The 21,942-nt window shown below is 41.9% G+C and overlaps 1 protein-coding gene across 1 annotated transcript; it reads left to right on the forward strand.

Annotated features, from left to right (window-relative positions):
* The first annotated feature begins 1,239 nt into the window (after nucleotides 1–1,239).
* Nucleotides 1,240–18,458, forward strand: LOC309369188 (stromelysin-1-like). Its single transcript, XM_081909951.1, has 10 exons — nucleotides 1,240–1,495; nucleotides 1,908–2,152; nucleotides 3,183–3,331; nucleotides 3,428–3,547; nucleotides 5,361–5,522; nucleotides 12,651–12,813; nucleotides 14,134–14,267; nucleotides 15,173–15,332; nucleotides 15,749–15,852; nucleotides 17,980–18,458. Exons 1-10 carry the CDS (start codon nucleotides 1,388–1,390, stop codon nucleotides 18,081–18,083), a joined length of 1,449 nt encoding a protein of 482 aa, XP_081766077.1. The 5' UTR covers nucleotides 1,240–1,387; the 3' UTR covers nucleotides 18,084–18,458.
* The last annotated feature ends 3,484 nt before the right edge of the window (nucleotides 18,459–21,942 follow it).

The raw sequence follows: 21,942 nt of genomic DNA on the forward strand, positions 1-21,942 counted from the left end.
TCAAGACAACTGAGTATTCTTTTCATGAAACCGTAGCAGGTTGCCTCCAGACTAAGAGAGACAGTGTTGTGCCACAGTTAAGTTGTTGGACTAGTCCCTGTTAGACCAAGGGTCAAATCACCACATGAAACTTACTTGGGACTCAGCTAGATTGGTAAAGAAAAAGTGTTTATATGTGTTGTATATGCATTCTAACACTAGTCACAGTTCCTCAGTCTAACCTAGGTTGTTGTGAGGATAATATACAGAGGGGCAGAATCATGTATGCCACCTTGAGCTCTGTGGAGGAAAGCTGGGATATAATTGTAACAACATCAACAGGTCAGTTGGAATTCAGTCCCATTGAAACCCATGTGAAAAATGAGTCGTGATGTATGCTGAGGTCCATTAATTTCAATGGGAAACGAATATTTACAACTTCCACATAATGCAACTGATTTAGCCTGACCTCTCCCCACCAACCTACTCTGTTACGTACTGGTAAAAGGGGGGAATGAAGGAGGAATTGGCTCATTTACAAAGCATACCTAAAGTTTCTTGCCTTCTTCAGCTGAACCTTATTGTGGTAAACGGCAAATCCTGTTCTGTACTGGAAAATGGTAAACAAGGCCACCTATTTGGCGTTCAGATCCATGGGTCAGTGTCAAAATTACTCTAACCATCTCTGCTTGTTTCCTAAGAAGACTGTGTAAAATTTCCAAAACCTGCTGCAATGGAAAGGCCTACGTTATTTATTTCAGCATATCTTATATTTACATATTAATGTTTTCTTCAGTTCTTCATACAATTGCTCTAATGATTTCTAATTTATATAGATCATAAGAATTCAGTCTGTCGGTCAAATGTGAGCCTGTCAAATACTAAATAGCAAATGGATGGGTGGTATTCAATCCTAGTTATACTCAGAGTGGATCTATTGATGGATCTATTGATCTGACTAATTCCTTAATTTCAGTGGGTCTATTCTGAGTAGGACTTAGTTGAATGCAACCGAATGTCTAGGGAGGATTGATAATACAAATAAGCATAGTATTTGAGTCGTGGAAGGGCTTGTCCTTATATTTTGTTTATCTTTTAAAAAGAACTATTCCCCCTCCCTTTGGTGAAAAAGTCCCACTTGACGAATCTCAGCCACCTTCATAGTAATTGCCAAATCAGGGTTTTCACACTTGGCAGCTCCTGCTGTGTGTCACACTGCTAAAAGGAGCATTTTCTGTGTTTGGCTAGTCAACGGATGTTATAATGTTGTGAGTCATGCTTCTGTTGATTTTATAGAACAAACACGGAGTATATATAGAGGTCAATTGGGAGCACACAGACAGATCCATTGACAGAGGGACCAAAGTGTTCTAAGGCTCCAAGCTGAGACGCAGAAGCGAAAGAGACAATGAAGAGTTTCCTACTGGCAATTGCGCTCTATGGAGCACTTTCTTGTGCTTTGCCCTTAACCCAGGAAGCTGATCAAGTTGCAGAAGCGGACCTGAACTTTGCCAAGGTAATGGCTGATGGTAGCACAGAGGGGAAACAGAATTCTGCTGGTAGGTTGACTAGCAGAAAAAAGTAGACAGTTGCTAAATGCCTTGTGCAAAGTGGAATTCAATGTGATGCTTGTAGCCTGGGGAAATGTAGATTCAGTCCTCTCCTCCTCAGAGCTGCTGGATGGGTTAATTCTCCATGCATAAATACACATTGGAGCAACTTCCATTCAGCTGAGGAGACATGCCTAGGATTGCATTGTTAATGTCTGTGAGCTTCAGTTCCTTTGTTGGTAACATGGGTGCAATAGGTGAATGACCTTCTTCGTTGCGAACGAAGGCAGAAAGTATGAATGGCTAATTCTAAAATGTGAATGGATATATGTGAAAATAGTTCTATAAGCAATCAAATATATCTTTTCTTCCAATCAGAAATACATAGAAAACTACTATCCTGATTCCGCATCGACGCCTGTCATAAGAAGCAAAGGAAGTGACGATATTCCTGCTGACAAAATTAGGCTGATGCAGGAACGCTTTGGGCTGAAAGTGACAGGCAGATTGGATTCAAACACTTTGGCTTTAATGAGGAAGCCCAGGTGTGGGGTTCCTGATGTAGCAGAATACAGCACCTTTCCTGGGGATCCAGCATGGAAGAAAACAAAACTGACATATAGGTAAGGTTTCACTAGACTTAATTGATTGTAAGATGCCATTGGAAGATGCTAGAAATGTTGACATTCCTCAGTAAGAACAGTAATGGTCTTTCCTCAAAGTTTTCTAGTCCATCATGATTGATCTTCCTGCATAATGAAGAGTTGGGGCACAATTAATTACAGTGCTCCCTTAGTTCTCAAATGACTTGGAACTCAAACACCTTGGTTCTCAAATGCCGAAAACCCAGAAGTAAGTGTTCCGGTTTTCAAACGTTTTTCAGAAGTCGAACATGGCTGTAGCTATTGTTTCCAGGGCACCTGCACCAATCAGAAGCTGTGCCTTGGTTTTCGGACATTTTGGAAGTCAAATGGACTTCCAGAATGGATAAAGTTTGGCGGTTTTGTTTTTGCTACTTAATTTGCTTTTTTATTTTTGAAGCTTTTTTGGTTACGGTAATTTGTTTTTGTGACTGTGTGGAACCCAGTTCAGCTATTGATTGATTGATTGATTGTGTGACTGTGGAAATAGATGAAAGCCCCCCATCCAAACAATGACTATCATCAGTGCAGGTAAGAAAAAATAATAATTTTAATTTTAATCATCTACAATACTATCTTATTTATTTTATAGTACAGGACATTGTTGATTGCTTTCATTTTATGGATCAATGGTCTCGTTAGATAGTAAAATTCATGTTAAATTGTTGTTTTAGGTGTTGTTTTTAAAAGTCTAGAATGGATTAATCCATTTTGCATTACTTTCTATGAGGAAAGCGCTCCTTGGTTTTGGAATGCTTTGGTTTGGGAACAGACTTCCGGAAGGGATTAAGTTTGAGAACCAATGTACCACTGTAGTTCATAGTTTGCAAGAAACATAAAAGCCTGCTCATCATATCATCGCTTTGATGCACCTAGAAATACAAGGAGCATGGATTTTGTGTCAGATGTGCTGATATGTAGAAAGCGGTCTCTCTTTCACCAGAGACTTCGAAAGCTGTGTGGTGCCATTTCTTTCATACGTCCATTTTCTTTACAACTCTGTGTTTCACAGCGTTCTGAATTACACACCAGACATGGACCGCGCTGATGTGGATGTTGCGATCGAGAGAGCTTGGAAAGTTTGGAGCGATGTGACTCCCCTGACCTTCACCAGGGTTTATGAGAAACCTGCAGATATTGAGATCTCTTTTGCTGCTAGATGTAAGTAAACCACACACAAATAGATATAGGTAGTTTTACTCAGGTTCCTGGCCGGGCGACTTATCCACATGTTCTTTGATTTATTTATTTTTAAAGCTCATGGTGACTATATCCCTTTCGATGGACCAGGTGGGCAATTGGCTCATGCATTTTCACCTGCTTACGGTGGAAATGCCCATTTCGATGAGGATGAATCCTGGGTGCGGGATTTAACAGGTAATTTGTTTACTTTTGTTTCAATATATTCAGCTGTACACTTGCTTGTAATGGCTTTCGGTGTGACTCTGTTACATATGCTGCAAAGTAGTGAGACACGGATACCATTCTAATCCTAGGTTATAAAAATGCTTACCGTATTTTTCTGTGTATAAGATGCCCCCATGTATAAGACGACCCCTATTTTTTTAAACCCAAAATTAAGAAATTAAGTTGTTTAGCTCTTTGGGGGGTGGAGAGGTCACTTCTGCCAATCGCTCACCCACCTGCCCGCCACTGCCAATCACTTGCCACAGCCACTGCCGATCACACACCTCGCCACAGCTGCCAATCGCCTGCCCACCTTGCCACAGCCAATCACCAGCAGGCCTTGCGGCAGCCACCAATCACCCGCCCACCTTGCCACAGCCAATCACCAGCAGGCCTTGTCGCAGCCACCAATCATGCGCCCAATCGCCGCTGCCAATCTCCTGCTTGCTGTCACCAGTAATCGCACGTCCCCCCTCTGCATTCACTATCTGTGTATAAGACGACACCCAATTTTTGCCAGATTTTCTAAGCAAAAAGCATCACCTTATACATGGGAAAATATGGTGTGTGTTTAGGGACCTTCCTCTGTGTTTCTGACATACAAAAGCAACCTGTCTTCAGATGGCCAAGTTATGCTACAAGATGCTGCAATGGCCCCCGTGTGGGTGGCCTTAAAGGGGATTAGACAAATTCATGGGGGATGAGCCTATTAACGGCTTCTAGTGCATCCCAACTTCATGACTCTAATAGCAGTTGCTAAGAATTGCAAGTGGAAAAGGCACTGTTGCTCTCAGATCACGTTTGAGGATTCTGAAAACTGGTCCATTAGGACAAATGGAGTGCTGCCTCCTTCAGGGCCAACCTTCCTTCCTTTTGACTTGCAACCATTTGACGGGTGGCCCTGCCTTTCAGCTTCCCACTCCTTAATCTCAGTGCCCTTGCAGAACTCAGCAGGGAGGTGGATGGGGACAACCCTGGGATTAGTGAGCTCTGACTGTCATTGGCGCTGGCCGCGTCTGCTGCTTGCCCTTCTGACTCCCACTTTACCAGTCCCAAGGAGTGACAGTCCCCACTGCCACTGTGAGCACAGCATGTGAGTTTAGATGGGTCTTGGGTGCTTATCTAGCAGGACTCTTCTGGTGTTCATGGTGTTTATGACTTCAAAAACTATGTCTGATAGGAGCTTTTTCTTCAGAAGCCTAATCTGTAAAGATGGAGAAATGTATTTTGGTCCATGTCACTTACACATTTGTTCACTCATGGGGCTGTTCCATCCAATATTTCTGTTCTTCTCAAAAAATATTAAAGTTACAAATACACACACACACACACACACACACACACACACTTAAATGCATATATTTGAATGCGCTGGTAGCGGTTTAGTCATGCTGACCACATGCCCCGGAAAGCTGTCTGTGAACAAACGCCAGCTCCCTGGGCCTGAAAGCGAGATGAGCACCACAACCCCATAGTCACCTTTGACTGGACTTAACCGTTCAGTGGTCCTTTACCTTTACCTTACCCCTAAATACATGTTACAGAACATATTACCTCTCAATAAAACACAATTTAAAATGCAGAAAGGCATCACGTTAGAAACACAAAATCTGCTGGCTAGATACATTCTGCCACACATTAAACCAGAAGAGGGTGAACTGGGTCATTCCCTAGTGGAATTTGCCAAAATCAAATCCCTAAAGTCCCCCGAGTGATAGATATTTCCCTATCTTATACCCAGGTGAGCTTCACAAGTACTCACAATCTTCCTGTTTCCTTTTAGGAGTCAACCTTTTCCTTGTTGCTGCTCATGAGTTTGGCCACTCACTGGGTCTCAGGCATTCTGGCATTTGGGGGGCTCTGATGTTTCCAACTTATCAAGCTACAGATCCGCAAAACTTCCAGCTTCACCGAGATGACATTGAAGGCATCCAGTCCCTTTATGGTAAGTACAGGCTCCCAGATGATTGTGTGGATTTATTCCATGCAAGAAGAGCACTGGCCTGGAACTTCCGGTTCCGGTCGCGGCAGCGAGGAAGCGCGGAAAACCCCAGCTCGGGTTTTTTCGATCACCACGGAGGCTTGGGGTTTCGTAAGGGCTCTACGTACCCCAAAAACCCCAAGGGGGAGACCCTGGGGGGATAGGTCGCCTGGCAGCGCGGGGAGCGGGACCGCCGACTTTTCGGGCTTTTCGTCAGAGAGGTCACGAGAGTGGCGGATCTGCGAGCGCAAGCAGGGAAAGACCGACTCCGTGGTGAGAAGCCTCTAGCTTCCACTGAGAAAAGCGACGGACTACCATAGGATTTTGACGGATTCCCCAGTGTGTATACTTAGAAAAAGACGCTGGTTAAAGCTGGGAGAACCCTGGATGTCGTTGGATTTTATTTGTTTGGTGTCCTCCCGGCGGACGGATAAAATGGCGCTGATACGAAGTCGCAGGAATGAGGAAGGAGATACACGCCAGTCCGACTGAGTGAGTAGAACAAACCCACGACGAGAGAAGAGACTATGGATTTTAAATTTTGATTTAATTTAAAAGAAGAGGAGGACGCGGTTTGGTTACTTTATTCAGCATTCAGTCAAGCAGGGATTTTGTTCTTTGTACTTTCCGTTGAAGCGCCAGAAGACCTGCTGGAGCTTCTAGTGTACTAAGCCCAGTATTACTGGTGAAGAATTAGGAGAAAGAGAACTTTAGACTTAGATTTTGTGGCTACAATATCACAGACTGGTGCCATAAGGTGTACAGAGGTTTCTAGGTCAGCCCCCACAGCGCTAATGTTTCTTTTTAAACTGATGCGCAGGGGCTTATTAGCTGCCTTATTTGAATATAGACTTGAATACAGACTTGAATATAGACTCTCGGACATTCCTTTATATTCGGACAATCTATTGGACTGTATATCGGACATTCTATTGGATGTGCTACGGGACATACTATTGGAAAACTAAAGGGGGGTAGTTTATTGTTTTACTTCATTAATATTTTACTGCTGCTGGATTACCTCACCCCCTGGTGGACGGGTCGGCGTATATAAGAGAATTGATAAGAGACCTCCCGAAGACCCCGAAGAGTGTGGCTGGTGGATTCGGCGGGAGACGGTGATGGTACTCTAAGACTTTACCCATTAACCTTATCCACTAACAGCTACAGGGGGAGTTTATTTGCTAATCCTCCCCCCCCTCCATTCATTCAACCGGACGGGAAACACCCCACTTTACCCCATCCTACCCTCCCCTTCCTTGGGTTAATTCTATTGATCGCTGTTTAATTTTTTATCGGCCCTGGTCCCTCTTTATTGCACCTGGTCCCCGGCCCCTTCTCTCTGTAACCTATCCCTGCCTTCAACAGTAGTGGATTTAATCCCCCCCCCTCCCCTCTCCGTTACATGAGAGTAAAGAGTGTGAGCCCGATAAGGGAGAGATAAGGGAGAGATTTAGCGATGATGGGGAGAGATGGGAAAAGGGGAGGAGGGACTCCTGGAGATAGGAAACCCTCAAAACAGGAAGAGATCAGAGACTTGGACTGCCTCTGGATTAAAATTAAAGAGGAATTCAAACAAAATGAGGTACACATAGAAACCAAACTGGAAGAAATACAGGAGATGATTGATAAGAAAATAGAATGTGCAGTAGGAGAACTTTCAGTTAAGATTCAAGAGTTAACAACTAAATCTAAAATAATTGAAGAATCCAACAAAAAAATGCAGAAAGAGATAAGGGAACAGAAAAGGGAGTCAGCAAAGATGAAAGAAGATCTGAGGGATTTAAACAAAGAACAAGAGCGGATCTGGGATAACCTAGCCATGACTGAACTAAGACAAAAACAACTCCATCTAAAATTTAGGGGAGTGGAAGAGGAAAGGAACGAGGATATAAAAGGAAAAATGGTTAAGGAATTATCAAATTGGCTGGGTTTAAAAGAAGAAGAAGTGGCCCTTACCATTGAGAATGCATTTAGAATTAAAACAAAACCCCAACACCTAAAAGCAAATAAATTTATAGGGGACTGTCTAGTAATTTTCAACTCGTTGGAAATGAAAAATCTGATCTTAAAAACAAGTTACCGGAATAAATTAAAAATTGGCGGGAGGCCCATTATTATATACAAAGAAATACCAACAAGACTGTTGCGTAAAAGAGAAGGATTTAGACAGGTGGTGGGCATTTTGAAAAGAAACGACATACAGTATAGATGGGAATTCCCGGAAGGGATCACCTTTTTCTATAAAGATAAGAAATTTAGACTACTGGATTCCCAGGAAGCTGAAAAATTCATGAGAAGATATGAGAAGGAGCTTGGCAGGATAGAAAGCAAGTTACTAGATGGGGAGGTGGATGAAAAACAAGAGAGATGGAGAGGGAGGGGACCGGGAAGGGAAGAGGGAGGGACCGAGGATGAAAATGAAAAGAGTGAAGCCGCAGTGGGAAGGGAAGCGGCAGGAGAGGAGGAGGTCCTAGAGAACAAGGGCGCCAGACTTTAAGCTGGTAGAACGGTTCTGAGAGTTTATTGTATTGCAAACTTAAACGATAACTTCTTCACTGAAATTTTTATCCTGGAATGTGAACGGACTGAACGAGAAACATAAAAGGAATAAAATCGAGAAAGTTTTGAAAAACAAGAACTATGACGTAATATGTTTTCAAGAGACGCACATAGCAAAAAAACATAGACATATTTTGGTAAATAAAAAATTAGGAGTAGAATTTGTCAACTCGGGAATAAATAAGAAAAAGGGAGTAGTGATATATGTTAAAGAAAAATGGGACCCGACTTTAATTTGTAAAGATGATGAAGGAAGAATAGTAGGAATTCAACTCAACTGTCAGGGAGAAAAATTAAATGTGGTAACGGTGTATGCCCCTAATACAAACAAAGCCGAATTCTTTGAAAAATTAGAGCAAATATTATTAGAATTGGAAGATCATAAATTAATACTGCTCGGAGACCTAAACGGGGTACCTATACCGAATATGGATAGAAACATAAAAAAGGGGAAAATAAACCAAGGGAAGTTACCAAGATCTTTTACAAATCTTGAGGAAAACCTCGACCTAATTGATATATGGAGGTATAGAAACCCGGCAGTAAAACAATTCACTTTTTTCTCAGAACCCCACCAGAGCTGGGGTAGAATAGACCAGATATGGGTATCTAGAGCAATTGTGACGAGAGTAGGGGAATGCGAAATTCACCCTAGAACCCTATCAGACCACTGCCCAATAACTGTGGAAATAAAAAAGAAGCCTTCAGGCCCATACAGATGGAGGATGAATGATTACCTCCTTGAAAATGAGGAGGTTATGGACAAAGCCAAAGACACCCTTAAGAATTTTTTAGAGTTAAATTTGAATAAGGGTACGACCATCGACATAGTCTGGGACGCCAGTAAGGCGGTCATGAGAGGCCTCCTGATACAACAAAATAGCTACAGGAAGAGATTGAGAAATCAAAAGAAAGAAGAGATCCTCACTCAACTAAAAGATTGTGAAAAAAAACAAGCGATAAAACCAGGAGACGATAGAGTTAAACAAACCCTTAACATACTACAGGCACAATATTCAGCTTTACTAGAACAGGAGGTGGAGTGGAAAATTAAATATATGAAGCAGAGATATTTCGAGTCAGCTAATAAACCTGGAAAGCTGCTGGCGTGGCAGTTAAGGAAAAGAAAAAAGCAAAATGTGATAAATAAACTTATAATAGATGATCAAAGAGTGGAAGAGACAGCTGAAATAGAAAAAAGATTTGTCCAATTTTATGGAAAGTTGTACGAAAAGGGAGAGGAAGAGGAAGCAGAAATAGAAAGATACCTGGTAGAATGTGGAGGGATTTGCTTAACCGAAGAGGAAAAAAAACATCTAAATAAGAGGATCACGATAGAGGAAACAAAAGAGGCCATTAAGAAAATGAAAATCGGGAAAGCCCCTGGCCCGGACGGATTAACTGCCAAATATTATAAGTCATTAGGAGACTACATTGCACCGGTACTTACTGAGGTCATTAATAACATCTTGCAGGGAGGGACGATTCCCGAGTCATGGAGGGAAGCACATATTACGTTAATACCAAAATCCGAAACAGAGAAAACAGACATAAGAAATTACAGACCAATCTCCCTGCTTAATAATGACTATAAGATCTTTGCAGAGATCTTGGCGAATAGGATTAAAAAGTCCCTAATGAGGATCATTCATAAAGATCAAGTGGGATTTCTACCGAATAGACAACTAAAAGACAATGTCAGACATGTAGTGAACATCATTGAATATTTAGATATGAAGATTGATATCCCGGCCGCATTGATATTTATTGATGCTGAAAAAGCATTCGATAATGTTTCTTGGAATTTCCTAATACGGTGCATGAAGACATTGGGAATAGAGGGCCCTTTTCTCGAAGGAATAAAAGCAATTTACTCAGGACAAAGGGCCAGCCTGATCATAAATGACAATCTCTCCAGCCCCTTCCCAATAAGAAAAGGCACAAGACAAGGTTGCCCCTTGTCCCCCCTTCTATTTATCACGGTTTTAGAGATATTGGCAAATAAGATAAGGGAATCATTAAGAATAAGGGGAATAAAAATTGGGGAGAAGGAATACAAGTTGAAGGCTTACGCCGACGACCTGGTGTTAACCCTAGAGGAGCCAATGGACAGCGTTAGTAACACTGTAAAGATTATAGAAGAATTCGGTAAGCTGTCGGGGTTCAAACTGAATAAAAATAAAACTAAAATTTTAGTGAAGAACCTAGATGGACCCGCCAAGAACCAGCTGGAACAATCGGTAGGCATTAAAGTAGTGAAAAAAGTTAAATACTTGGGAATATGGATCTCGCCAAAGAATATAAATTTATTAGAAGACAATTATACCAAGGTCTGGAAGGAAATTAAAAAAGACTTAGATACCTGGAGTAGATTAAAGTTGTCATGGTCTGGCAGGATGTCCGCGATCAAGATGAACATCCTACCAAAATTACTGTTTCTTTTCCAGAGTATCCCCATAATTAGAGGAACAGCCTGCTTTAAGACCTGGCAGAGAACTTTGGCGAGGTTCATATGGCAAGGAAAAAGGGCCAGAATTAAGTTTAAACACCTGACAGATGCAAGAGAGAGGGGGGGCTTTGCAGTCCCAGATTTGAGGCTCTACTATGATGCCGCCTGCCTCTGCTGGGTAAAGGAATGGGCGACCCTAAAAAACCCAGACTTATTAGATCTTGAAGGTTTTGATGCCAGATTTGGATGGCATGCCTACTTGTGGCAGGATAAGGGAAAAGCCCATAAGAGTTTTTCAAATCATATCATCAGGGGTGCCTTGCTTGAAGCTTGGAATAGGAATAAAAAAGTGATAGAAAACAACACGCCCTGGTGGCTATCCCCAATCGACATCATAACACTTAAAAAAATAAATCAAGAAGGGGAAAGATGGACATATGAAGATATATTAGTTAAACGGGAAGGGGGCTGGAGGATTAGACCTTATGATGAGTTAAAAGGGAAATTAAACAGTTGGCTTCAATACCATCAGATTAATGCACTGTGGCTGGAACATAAAAAAACTGGCATGAGTGAGAGAAAATCGAAATATCAGGTAGAAATATTGGACTCAAATAGTAAACTCCTCTCTAAAATGTATAAGCAGTTGCTGTCCTGGGAAACCAAAGATGAGATAGTTAAGGGGGTAATGGTTAAATGGGACAGAGATTTGGGACATAAGTTGGAACAGGAGAAATGGCAGGAATTATGGACGAAAGGAATGAAGTTTACGGCTTGTGCTGCCCTTATAGAGAACTTAGAAAAGATGATGTACCGTTGGTACATCACCCCGGCTAGTCTGGGGAAGATGTATAAAACCGGAGACAGCAATTGCTGGAGGTGTAAGAACAGGGTAGGAAACTTCTTCCACATGTGGTGGACCTGTGAGGCGGTGAAAGGATTTTGGGACCAAATCTACGACGAATTAAAGAAAATATTAAAGTATAATTTCCCAAAGACACCGGAGGCGTTCCTGTTGGGAATGGTAGGGGGCGTGATAAAGAGAGAGGATGAAACCCTGTTCCAGTATGCCACGGCAGCGGCTAGGCTCTTACTGGCACAGAATTGGAAAACATCTTATACACCTACAGTTGAAGAATGGCAGTTAAAACTATTCCAATACATGGAACTAGCGAGACTGACACAGAGACTTAGACATCATAATAACACCAAACTAAAAAATGACTGGAGTAAATTCCTGGGTTATGTTGAGGTAAATTTAGGGGTGAAAAAAACCTCAGTGGATGGACTTTAATACCTGCAACGTTTAAACAACAGATTTAATTTTGTAAGCAGTGACTAAGCTATAAGAATTTCTGTAACCCAAACCGGGTTGGATGGAAGTTAACATGTATGTAATATTTGTTTTTCTTATTTTCTTTTTGCTTATTGACTCTTTTTTCCTTCTCTTTCTTTTCTTTTTTTCTTTTTTTTTCTTTCTTTTGGCTTTTTCTTTGTTACTGTTTTAAATGAATGTATGTTGATTTGTGTAAAACTCAATAAACAGATTTAAAAAAAAAAAAAAAGAAGAGCACTGGCCTGGACCCTGAACTTAAGGACATTCCCAGAAGGGAAATTGCCCATCACTTTCTCCTGTCTGCTGTTCCAGCAAAAGAAACTCTGGAGAGAGGCCTTCTGAACAATATGGTATGGAGAGACTGTGGAAGATAGTGGCAGGAAACTTGACTTCCATGAAATTCCTTAAAGTAACTTAGAGTCTGAGGACAATTCTTCCTCTTCCTCCCAGCACCCCCCACATGCTCTTTCTCATTTATTTATTTTTAGAAGGCCCTTTAAACCTCAAGAGAGGCTTTTCAGGGGCACCGGTGGCCGGGCAAGAGAAGGGATTGGGAACTCTCCTTCTGTGAATTTCCTTAGTTTAGGATTCTAGTTCAGCTCACCACCTGATGTGGATTGGCGGAGCCAACCTGTTATTTCATCCATTATCGGGTTTGGCCATCATCCAGTGAAGCCTCTTGCTCTGAGCTGCATCTTGCAAATCTTGCTTGTTCTTCAGTTCTTCTCTTTAACCCCTTTTCAAGGACCCCCTGAAGGTGGTGAGGATGGTGATGGTGATGGTGATGACAGTTCGTCAGGAAACCCAGAGCCAGCAACAGAGGCACCATCCACAGACTTGTGTGACCCTCGCCTGGCTTTTGATGCTGTTTGCTCTCTCCGAGGGGAAACCATGTTCTTTAAAAATAAGTAAGTTACCTACAAGGGACGCTGGTGGCGCTGTGGGTTAAACCACAGAGCCTAGTACTTGCCGATCAGAAGGTCGGCGGTTCGAATCTCCACAACGGGGTGAGCTCCTATTGCTCGGTCCCTGCTCCTGCCAACCTAGCAGTTCAAAAGCACGTCAAAGTGCAAGTAGATAAATAGGTACCAATCTGGTGGGAAGGTAAAGGGCGTTACCGTGCACTGCTCTGGTTCGCCAGAAGCGGCTTAGTCATGCTGGCCACATGACCCGGAAGCTGTACACCAGCTCCCTCGGCCAATAAAGCGAGATGAGCGCCGCAACCCCAGAGTCGGCCACGACTGGAACTAATGGTCAGGGTTAAGTTACCTACAAAGCACTGACATCTTTCATTTCTAATTCAAAGTCATGCCCAAACTCTCCAGCTGCATTTCAACCCAAAGCACTGGAAGATGATATCTGGATGTTCCCTTTCATTTTGTTGGGCTTTACTGCTACTTCAGATAGCTTTAATTGTTGGCCTGTCATCTTGGTTTGCCATTCCTTGTCTTCTTTCAATTTCCGGGCTACTAGTATCCGGGCGGCTGTTGTTCCGTACATAAAAAGTCTATGCCGAAATGACAAAACTGACCGGAAAACTCAGAAACCAAGAGGATAAAAACTTTATGAAAGAACGGGGGGGAGGGGATTATAAGTTATCTAGGAGACCACTGTAAGCAGATGGAAACACTGGCAGGGTTTTAATTTCACTTGTAGTGTAACAATTACTATGGATAATATGGATTGATATAACACTTAGAGTTTGGAAGAATATGCAGTTTTAAATGTTTAACATGGGACCCCATGGGGGAGAGGTCCCAAAATTCGGAGTAATCTCTGTTTATGGATATATATTTGAATTTTAAAAAATATATAATTTTGTATTTGTAAAAGCAAATAAAAAATGATTTAAAAATAACAATAAAAAATAAAAAAAAATTGTTGACCTGTCAGTAGCCCAGTGAATTTTACATATTTGTAGAGCGTGCTACAAATATGTGTAATAAACAGAGTAAACCACCTTATACTGAGTCAGACGACTGGGCGACTTAGTTCAGTATTGTCTACACTGCTGAGTAAAAGCTTTCCTGGGTTTGAGACTGGGCAACTCTCCCAGACCTATCTGGTGATGGCACGGATTGGATCTGGGACCTCCTGCATGCTAAGCTGGTGATCTACCATTGAGGTTCTTGCGTTGCACGGGGTCAGACTAGATGACCCTCAGGATCCCTTCCAACGCTGCAGTTCTATGATTCTGTGTTTCTAAACATCCACATTGTCTCCCCCAGCTTTTTCTGGAGAAAGAATCCCCAGAGAAGAGATGTTGAAAAGGTTCCTATTTCTGCTTTCTGGCCAACTTTGAGCAAGGGCATAGACGCTGCGTATGAAGTTAAGGCAGATGACACAGTGTTTCTCTTCAAAGGTAAATGTTCCGGGTCCCTTGTGAGTGTGGGTGAATGGCAAGTAAAGAAGCTAAGAAGGAGTTGAGTGGAGGGTGTCATGTTATTAAGCAGAAATAGCTGTGCAAGAGGCTACAGAATGTTACTTACCGAATCCTAAGCTACAAAGTGTGGCTGTTAGAAGGCTGTATTAAGACCTTGGGAGGCTAGAGTTGAAGTCCTAACCTATTTTACAGGATTACTGTCAGGGTTTTAAATCTCTTTGAAGGAAAAGGTGGGATAGAAACACAATAATACTGTATATAAATAAAATAAATTCTGGGCTGCTGTTAGTGAAACTACTTCATGTTCCTTAGGAAATCCATCCCAGATGTTGTTGTTGTTGTTATTTCTACCACACCTATCTGACTGGTTCGCCCCAGCCATTTATTTATTTATTTACTAAAACCACATCAATGCTATTTTTGACATACCCATCATGAGGCTTTAAAGAAATATGACCTCAGTATGTAACTTGAAAAATAAATAGATGAGCAGCCAGCATTAGGCCAAAAGAGACATATTATTATAGTCAAGTGGTATCAATATCCTGGAAAGGCCTAAGGAAATCAATAGGTTTCTACCAAGGTACACAAATACCACCTGTATTGGTTCCTACCTTGATTCAGAGGAAAGATGATTCCAAACAGGATCTTTCTTGTGTAAGCTAATAAAGGCTAGTAGATTATAACAAAGGGGATTATTATTATTATTATTATTATTATTATTATTATTATTATTATTATTATTTGTATACTGCCCTATACCCATAGATCGCAGGGTGCTTCTCAACATTCAGGAATCCTGGGCTCTCTCATTCAGATTTGTTCCATCTTCATGCAAAGTTCTCTCAATCCTTTTTCTTTTCTTTCTGTCTTTTGCTTAACAGGACACAAGTATTGGGCCACCAAGGGAAATATTATACAGAGAGGCTTCCCCAAGAATATTCACAGCCTGGGCCTCCCCAAAAGTGTTAAGAGCATTGATGCAGCTGCTCATGACAGCAACTCAAAGAAGACATATTTCTTCTCTGGAAACAGTTACTGGAGGTAAGGGCAACTTACCTAGCTCACGTGGAGCAATCCGGAAAGTTCATTGAGAAGCTCTTTACGGTAATTCAGAAATGAGGAACTGGTGGTCCTCAAGATGCCATTGGACTCCAAAACCCATCAGCCACAGCAAAAATTGCCAGTGGGCAGGGATGTTGAGAGCTGTAGTCTCAGTAGCATCTGGAGGACCAACCCTCCTTTAAATCCTTTGGAACTGAAATGCAAATAATGTATCACGTGGTTCTTGCTGCTTTGCCACACATCCCAGAACCATGTAAGACACCTTTGTTTAAAAACTCCCAGTGAAGGAAAGTCCTTACACTTTACATATGTAGCTTCACATATAAGGAGTTTTCAATGTAGCTGTTTCTGCTGGTGCAAAGAGCAATGAATTCTCAACCCATTCATTTCTTTAGATATGATGAAGCCCAGAAGTCCATGGAAAAAGGCTACCCAAGAAAGATATCAGCTGACTTCCATCAGGTTGGCTCCAAGGTGGATGCTGCTTTTTTGAACCATGGTGAGCAGATGACCATCTTCATGGTTGTTGTTGTTTAGTCGTTTAGTCGTGTCCGACTCTTCGTGACCTCATGGACCAGAGCACGCCAGGCACTCCTGTTTTCCACTGCCTCCCGCAGTTTGGTCAAACTCATGCTGGTAGCTTCAAGAACACTGTCCAACCATCTCGGCCTCTGTCGCCCCCTTCTCCTTGTGCCCTCCATCTTTCCCAACGTCAGGGTCTTTTCCAGGGAGTCTTCTCTTCTCATGAGGTGGCCATAGTATTGGAGCCTCAGCTTCAGGATCTGTCCTTCCAGTGAGCACTCAGGACTGATTTCCTTAAGAATGGATAGGTTTGATCTTCTTGCAGTCCATGGGACTCTCAAGAGTCTCCTCCAGCACCATAATTCAAAAGCATCAATTCTTCGGCAATCAGCCGTCTTTATGGTCCAGCTCTTACTTCCATACATCACTACTGGGAAAACCATAGCTTTAACTATACGGATCTTTGTTGGCAAGGTGATGTCTCTGCTTTTTAAGATGCTGTCTAGGTTTGTCATTGCTTTTCTCCCAAGAATCAGGCGTCTTTTAAACAACATTTTCTTCAGTGTGATGGTGAGATCATAGAAGGCCTTGACCACATCTGCGAATGCGGCAAGTTGCTCAATGACCTGAGCATCTCAGGACTGCTCCCTTGGCCATGGTCCATGTCAGGATCTAAAAAGCAGGTCTTAGCTCAGAGCCAGGTTGGTAGCTGAGTACCAAAGTTCCTAGGGTCAATCCCTAGTGTCTCCCGTTCAGCCTGGGAAAACCTCCTGTCTGAGACTGTTTTCTTGCCCACAAAGATAATTTTCAATGTAACAGGAAAGAAATGGAGGGGGGGCATTCTTTTTTAAGACCATTTCACAGATCCCCTGAAGCCCATCCATGGACCCTCTGGAGGTCCACAAAACACAGGTTAAGAACCACTATCATAGATGACTCTGTGCAGACTACAGTGCTTGCTTGGCATGTGTGCTAGTGCAACTGAGTTTGAAAGTTCCCCAGAGGCAGTACGTTTCCGAGCACAATTCAAAGGATTGGTGCTGACCTTTAAAGCCCTAAATGGCCTTGGCTCAGTATACCTGAAGGAGCGTCTCCACCCCCATTGTTCAGCCCAGACACTGAGGTCCAGCGCTGAGGGCCTTCTGGCAGTTCCCTCACTACAAGAAGTGAAGCTAAAGGGAACCAGGCAGAGGGCCTTCTCGGTAGTGGCACCCGCCCTGTGGAAAGCCCTCCCATCAGATGTCAAGCAAATAAACAACTATCTGAGTTTTAGAAGACATCTGAAGGCTACCCTGTTTAGGGAAGTTTTTAATGACTGATGTTTTAATGTATTTTTTATCTTTTGTTGGAAGCCCCCCAGAGTGGCTAGGGAAACCCAGCCAGAGAGGAGGGGTATAAATAATAAATTATTATAAAATTATTATTATTATTTTGAAAACGACTGATCAGGCACTGACCCCACTCAGTGGATCTGAATCCTCTTGGTCCTACAATTGGAAGCTACTTTCCTGTTTATGTGGGTATCCATTGACGAAGAAATAATCAATAGCAGAAAGCCACTGAGAATATTGCTGCTGGGTATGGTCCCAAAGGGAGGTATTTCCAAGCTCAGGGGAAACTCAAGGTTTGTAGAAGTATGAAGGAATTGTTGGAGAAGGATGCAGAACAGCTGAAGGCTGACGTAGGAAAGAAAGAGAAAAGGAAATTGGCAGGGGGAGGTTGGGTCGGAATGGAGCATTGTGGTGGAGGAGAGCAGTCAGGAAGCAAGTCTTACTGGAAAAGTGAGTACAGTGATACCTCAGGTTACAGACGCTTCAGGTTAAAGACTCCGCTAACCCAGAAATAGTACCTCGGGTTAAGAACTTTGCTTCAGGATGAGAGCAGAAATCGTGCTCCAGCGGCGCAGCAGGAGGCCCCATTAGCTAAAGTGGTGCTTCAGGTTAAGAACAGTTTCAGATTAAGAATGGACTTCTGGAATGAATTAAGTACTTAACCCGAGGTACCACTGTAGGCTCATTCTACACTGAGGTGTTTTGTAGGGTTTTGAGAGCTTCTGTCATCCATTAGGTCCACAGTTTTCACTCTCCCTCATTTTTCTTTTCAGGTCATTTCTATTTATTCATTGGCTCAGAGCAATATGAGTTTGACAGCGGAACCAAAAGATTTATCGGCATCAAGAAAAGCAACAGCTGGTTCGGGTGCCAATGACACGGGACAAAGAGTGATGGAACCCAGAAGAAGGGAATCTCCTGGGCATTGTGTTTGTTGGCCTGTCCTGTGGTTGCATGAGCCACGGAACAAGCTGCGTTTTGAATAAGGAGCTTCTAAAATGGAAATTCCCCACTGTTTTTAAACTTATGATAGATCTTAATTTTTTAAAAAATAAATAAATAATCCTGTTTCTATCTTTGTCTTTTATTTCAACGTTCATTTTACTTTTTGTAAACTGTTTATAGGTTTTTTAAAAAATCAAGCAGTATATAACTTTTGTTACATAAATTAATAGATATTTAATATAAATTATTGCGACAAAGAATATGTACGTTGTATGCTACTTTGTAATAAAGTGAATTTTTATTATTATTGTTGTTGTTGGTATATGATTACTATTTTTATCGTTAATCGTGGTTCATCATGAGGTCTTAGGGCAAATTACAAGTATTTAAAAATACAGTTTGAAAATCAGTAAAAATGATTTCATTTGTGAGAATATGGTGGATTCTAAAATACGTATCCCATATGTAAAGGGTCAGGGTTAGGTGGCTCTTCAGTAAAAGACAAAACTACATAATGAAGGTGTCAGAAAAAGTTCCACCCAAATGGCCAGCGTTGGCTCTCCTCAATCTCTTCATGAGATCCAAAATTAACTCAGATTTCTAATCTTAAATTTAGTCCTCCACATTCCTCATATTAACTTGGCTGTGTGACTTCTCCTTCCCTGTAGGGTCATGGATGAGCTTTTCCTGAATCATCACTTTATCTTTTTGCCAAAAGAGGAAACTTTCTTTTCAAGAAAAAAAAGGGAAATGTCTTTAAGTTAAAGAAGTAACCCATGAGACCATACCATTTATGGATGTATGAAATGTATTACACAGAACAGCCCATAGGCTGTACCAACAGCTACCAGTTGTATATGTATATTTTTTACATTGGAGAAAAAGATGTTTTTCGTAATAAAATTTCATTAATTTCATTTCAAGCAGTTGCTCTACCACTGAGCTATAAGCAGCTAGGAAAAACAGATTAAAACTACGTCAACTTTCTAAGCAGCTGGTTAGGCTTATTTAGAGAATAATATTTTTCTCAAGTGCCGACAAGAGGTGCTCAATAGGCAGGGAGTTCCAAAGTCTGGTCACTGTGACACTAAGCGATCAAGCTCTTACAATGCAGAACGGGTATTATTTGGCACCAACTCTGCCGATCGAAGTGATCAAGAGTGGCACATGTGGGGATACGGACTTGCTTTCCGGACCAGTGACAAGACATGACTACCCCACTTACCAACCTAGCAGCCCCACAATACAGTCATTCAGATGGGAGGTCGCCATAACATGAACAGCTGAGGCTGGGAATCAGCATTTATGTTTTCGTTGTTGCTGTTTTTTTATCATTATTCCAATATTTATTACATGAACAGAAAATGTGTAAATATAATGTGGACTATTGGATGGCACTGTGGGTTAAACCACAGAGCCTAGGACTTGCCAGTCAGAAGGTTGGCGGTTCGAATTCCCACGACGGGGTGAGCTCCCGTTGCTCAGTCCCAGCTCCTGCCTAGCATTTTGAAAGCACATCAAAGTGCAAGTAGATAAATAGGTACCGTTCTGGCGTTTTCGTGTGCTGCTCTGGTTCACCAGAAGCAGCTTTGTCATGCTGGCCACATGACCCAGAAGCTTGTACGCCGGTTCCCTCGGCCAGTAAAGTGAGATGAGCGCCGCAACCCCAGAGTCGGTCACGACTGGACCTAATGGTCAGGGGTCACCTTTACCTTTACCTTTTAGTATTGACAAAATAACCAGTAAAATAGAAAATTAAAGAAAAGAAAACCAGTGCCTCTACCTAGTCCTCTGCTATGTCACTTGCTGGAGTCAATTCTTCCTCCCAAGGAGGCCCCTGCTCCTCAGAAGACCCCTGTCAATAGTGCTGTGTAGCAGCCAACAGAGTGCTCCACCTGCAACTCTGGACTTCCTGTCTGGTCCACCACCATCTTTGATTCCTGAGCCTTGGGCATCATGGGGGGGGGGGAAACAGGGATCAAAGCAAGGCTTAAGATGGGGTCACTGGAGGAGAGGCTTCTCTAAAATGAAGTTCCTCAGCCTTTGGACCAGTGTGGGTTTCTCCACGTCTTCAGTGGGAGTTGTGTGAAGCCCCAAGTCTCTCTCTCTGAAGAGGTCTCTCCAAGGTCTGGATCACTACAATGCATTAAATGTAAGTCTGCCTTTTTAAGACCGTTTGGAAACTTCAGTTAACACAAAATATGCCTCAAAAGTCGGAGATGATACCCATCTTCAAATATCTAAAGGGCTGTCACATGGAGGATGGAAGAAGCTTGTTTTCTCCTGCTCCAGAGTGTGGGATTTGAACCAATGGATCCAAGTTACAAGAAAGTAGATTTTTGACTAAAGATCAGGAAGAACTTTCTGACAGTAAGAGCTGTTGGACAGTGGAACAGACTCCCACAAGAGGTGGTGGTCTCTCCTTCCTTGGAGGTTTTTAAGCAGAGGTTGGAAGGCCACCTGTCATGTATGATTTAGTTGAGATTCCTGCATTGCAAGGGGGTGGACTAGATGACTCTCGGGGTCCCTTGCAACTCTACAATTTTATATTTATTTGAAGCCCCTCTTCTCAGGGCACCCTAAGTCAGTGCCATTTTTTCCAAAGTTGGACTGTGTTGTCTGTCAGTATTGCTGAGGCAACTTCCAAGTGTATACGCCTCCCTGCAAAAAATGGGCCTGGTGTTGGCATTATACACTCAGTCTCATAACCTAGGGCTACAAGGTTGTTAACAAAGAACCATTATGTTTTCATTGTTCAGTCACATTCGGCTATCTTGTAGGAAGTGATTCATTAACAAATTAAAGTAAACTTCTGCATCCTTTCATTACATCATTTTCTTCTAGTTTACTATGAGTCTGAATTTGTCCTTGTTTCTGTTGAGTTTTTCTTCAATTAAAATTGCTACAGAAATCTTTTTTTTTTTTTTTTGGTCATCCCACCACCAGCTTCTGTTTCTAGGAGGGATCATTCCAAATCGTCCATTCTTGGCAACTGCAAAGTTTCCTGCTGGACATGGTGTTTTACCCACTGACAGACTCATTTTCTGTATTCAAATAACAGATGAATGAACTAGGAATCCAAGTTAGGTTGTTTCCCTGCAGTAAAGCATTTATGCTTTTGTGTGTACAGAGGGAAAGCCATAAATTGTAAGTGTTTGAAACTTGAGAGCATTGTTTACTCCTGTGCTGTTGACAAAATCCCAGAAGAGCAGCATTATAGGTCTACTTCTGTGTAAATTCTGCAAAGGAAAGAACCCCAGGCAAAGGTGGACTTTGGGCTTTAAAATTTCAGCTGCACTCTGTGAGACCCCAAAAATTCTTTTCTTATGCTGTAGTGGGAGAAGGCAAATACTGTTCTGTACCCAAAAATAATAAACAAGGTCACTTCTCAGACTTAGATGTGCTGATCAATGAGAGAATTATTCTAACAATTTCTGCTGATTTCCTAGTAAAATTGTCTAGAATTTCCAGAATTTGCTGCATTGAAAAGATCTGCGTTATTCATTTCATCATATCTTATGGTTAATGTTTCATTCAGATAATGCCACAATTGCTATAATTATTTCTAATTTATATAGATAATAAGATTTCAGTCTATTAATTGACATGATCCTAATATAATGGGATTCCTTCAACTAAAAAGAAAAAGTTCAGTGGTGTTCACCGCCAGTCCTACACAGAGTAAACACTTTGAGGTTAAAGGATATAGCTAATTTGGGCTCATTAATTTTAGGGAGTCATTCTAATTAATTAATTACTTGGAGGCAAAACCCTATGCAATGAACCCCACT

This window comes from Podarcis melisellensis (genome assembly GCF_964234715.1).
Source record: "Podarcis melisellensis genome assembly, chromosome: 4".
Classification (NCBI taxonomy): domain Eukaryota; kingdom Metazoa; phylum Chordata; class Lepidosauria; order Squamata; family Lacertidae; genus Podarcis; species Podarcis melisellensis.

Coding starts and splice junctions, on each gene's coding strand:
- LOC309369188 (XM_081909951.1), top strand. CDS start 1,388: ATGAAGAGTTTCCTACTGGCAATTGCGCTCTATGGAGCACTTTCTTGT. Junction 14,268..15,172: donor CACAGTGTTTCTCTTCAAAG/GTAAATGTTCCG, acceptor TTTGCTTAACAG/GACACAAGTATTGGGCCACC. Junction 15,853..17,979: donor TGCTGCTTTTTTGAACCATG/GTGAGCAGATGA, acceptor TTTTCTTTTCAG/GTCATTTCTATTTATTCATT.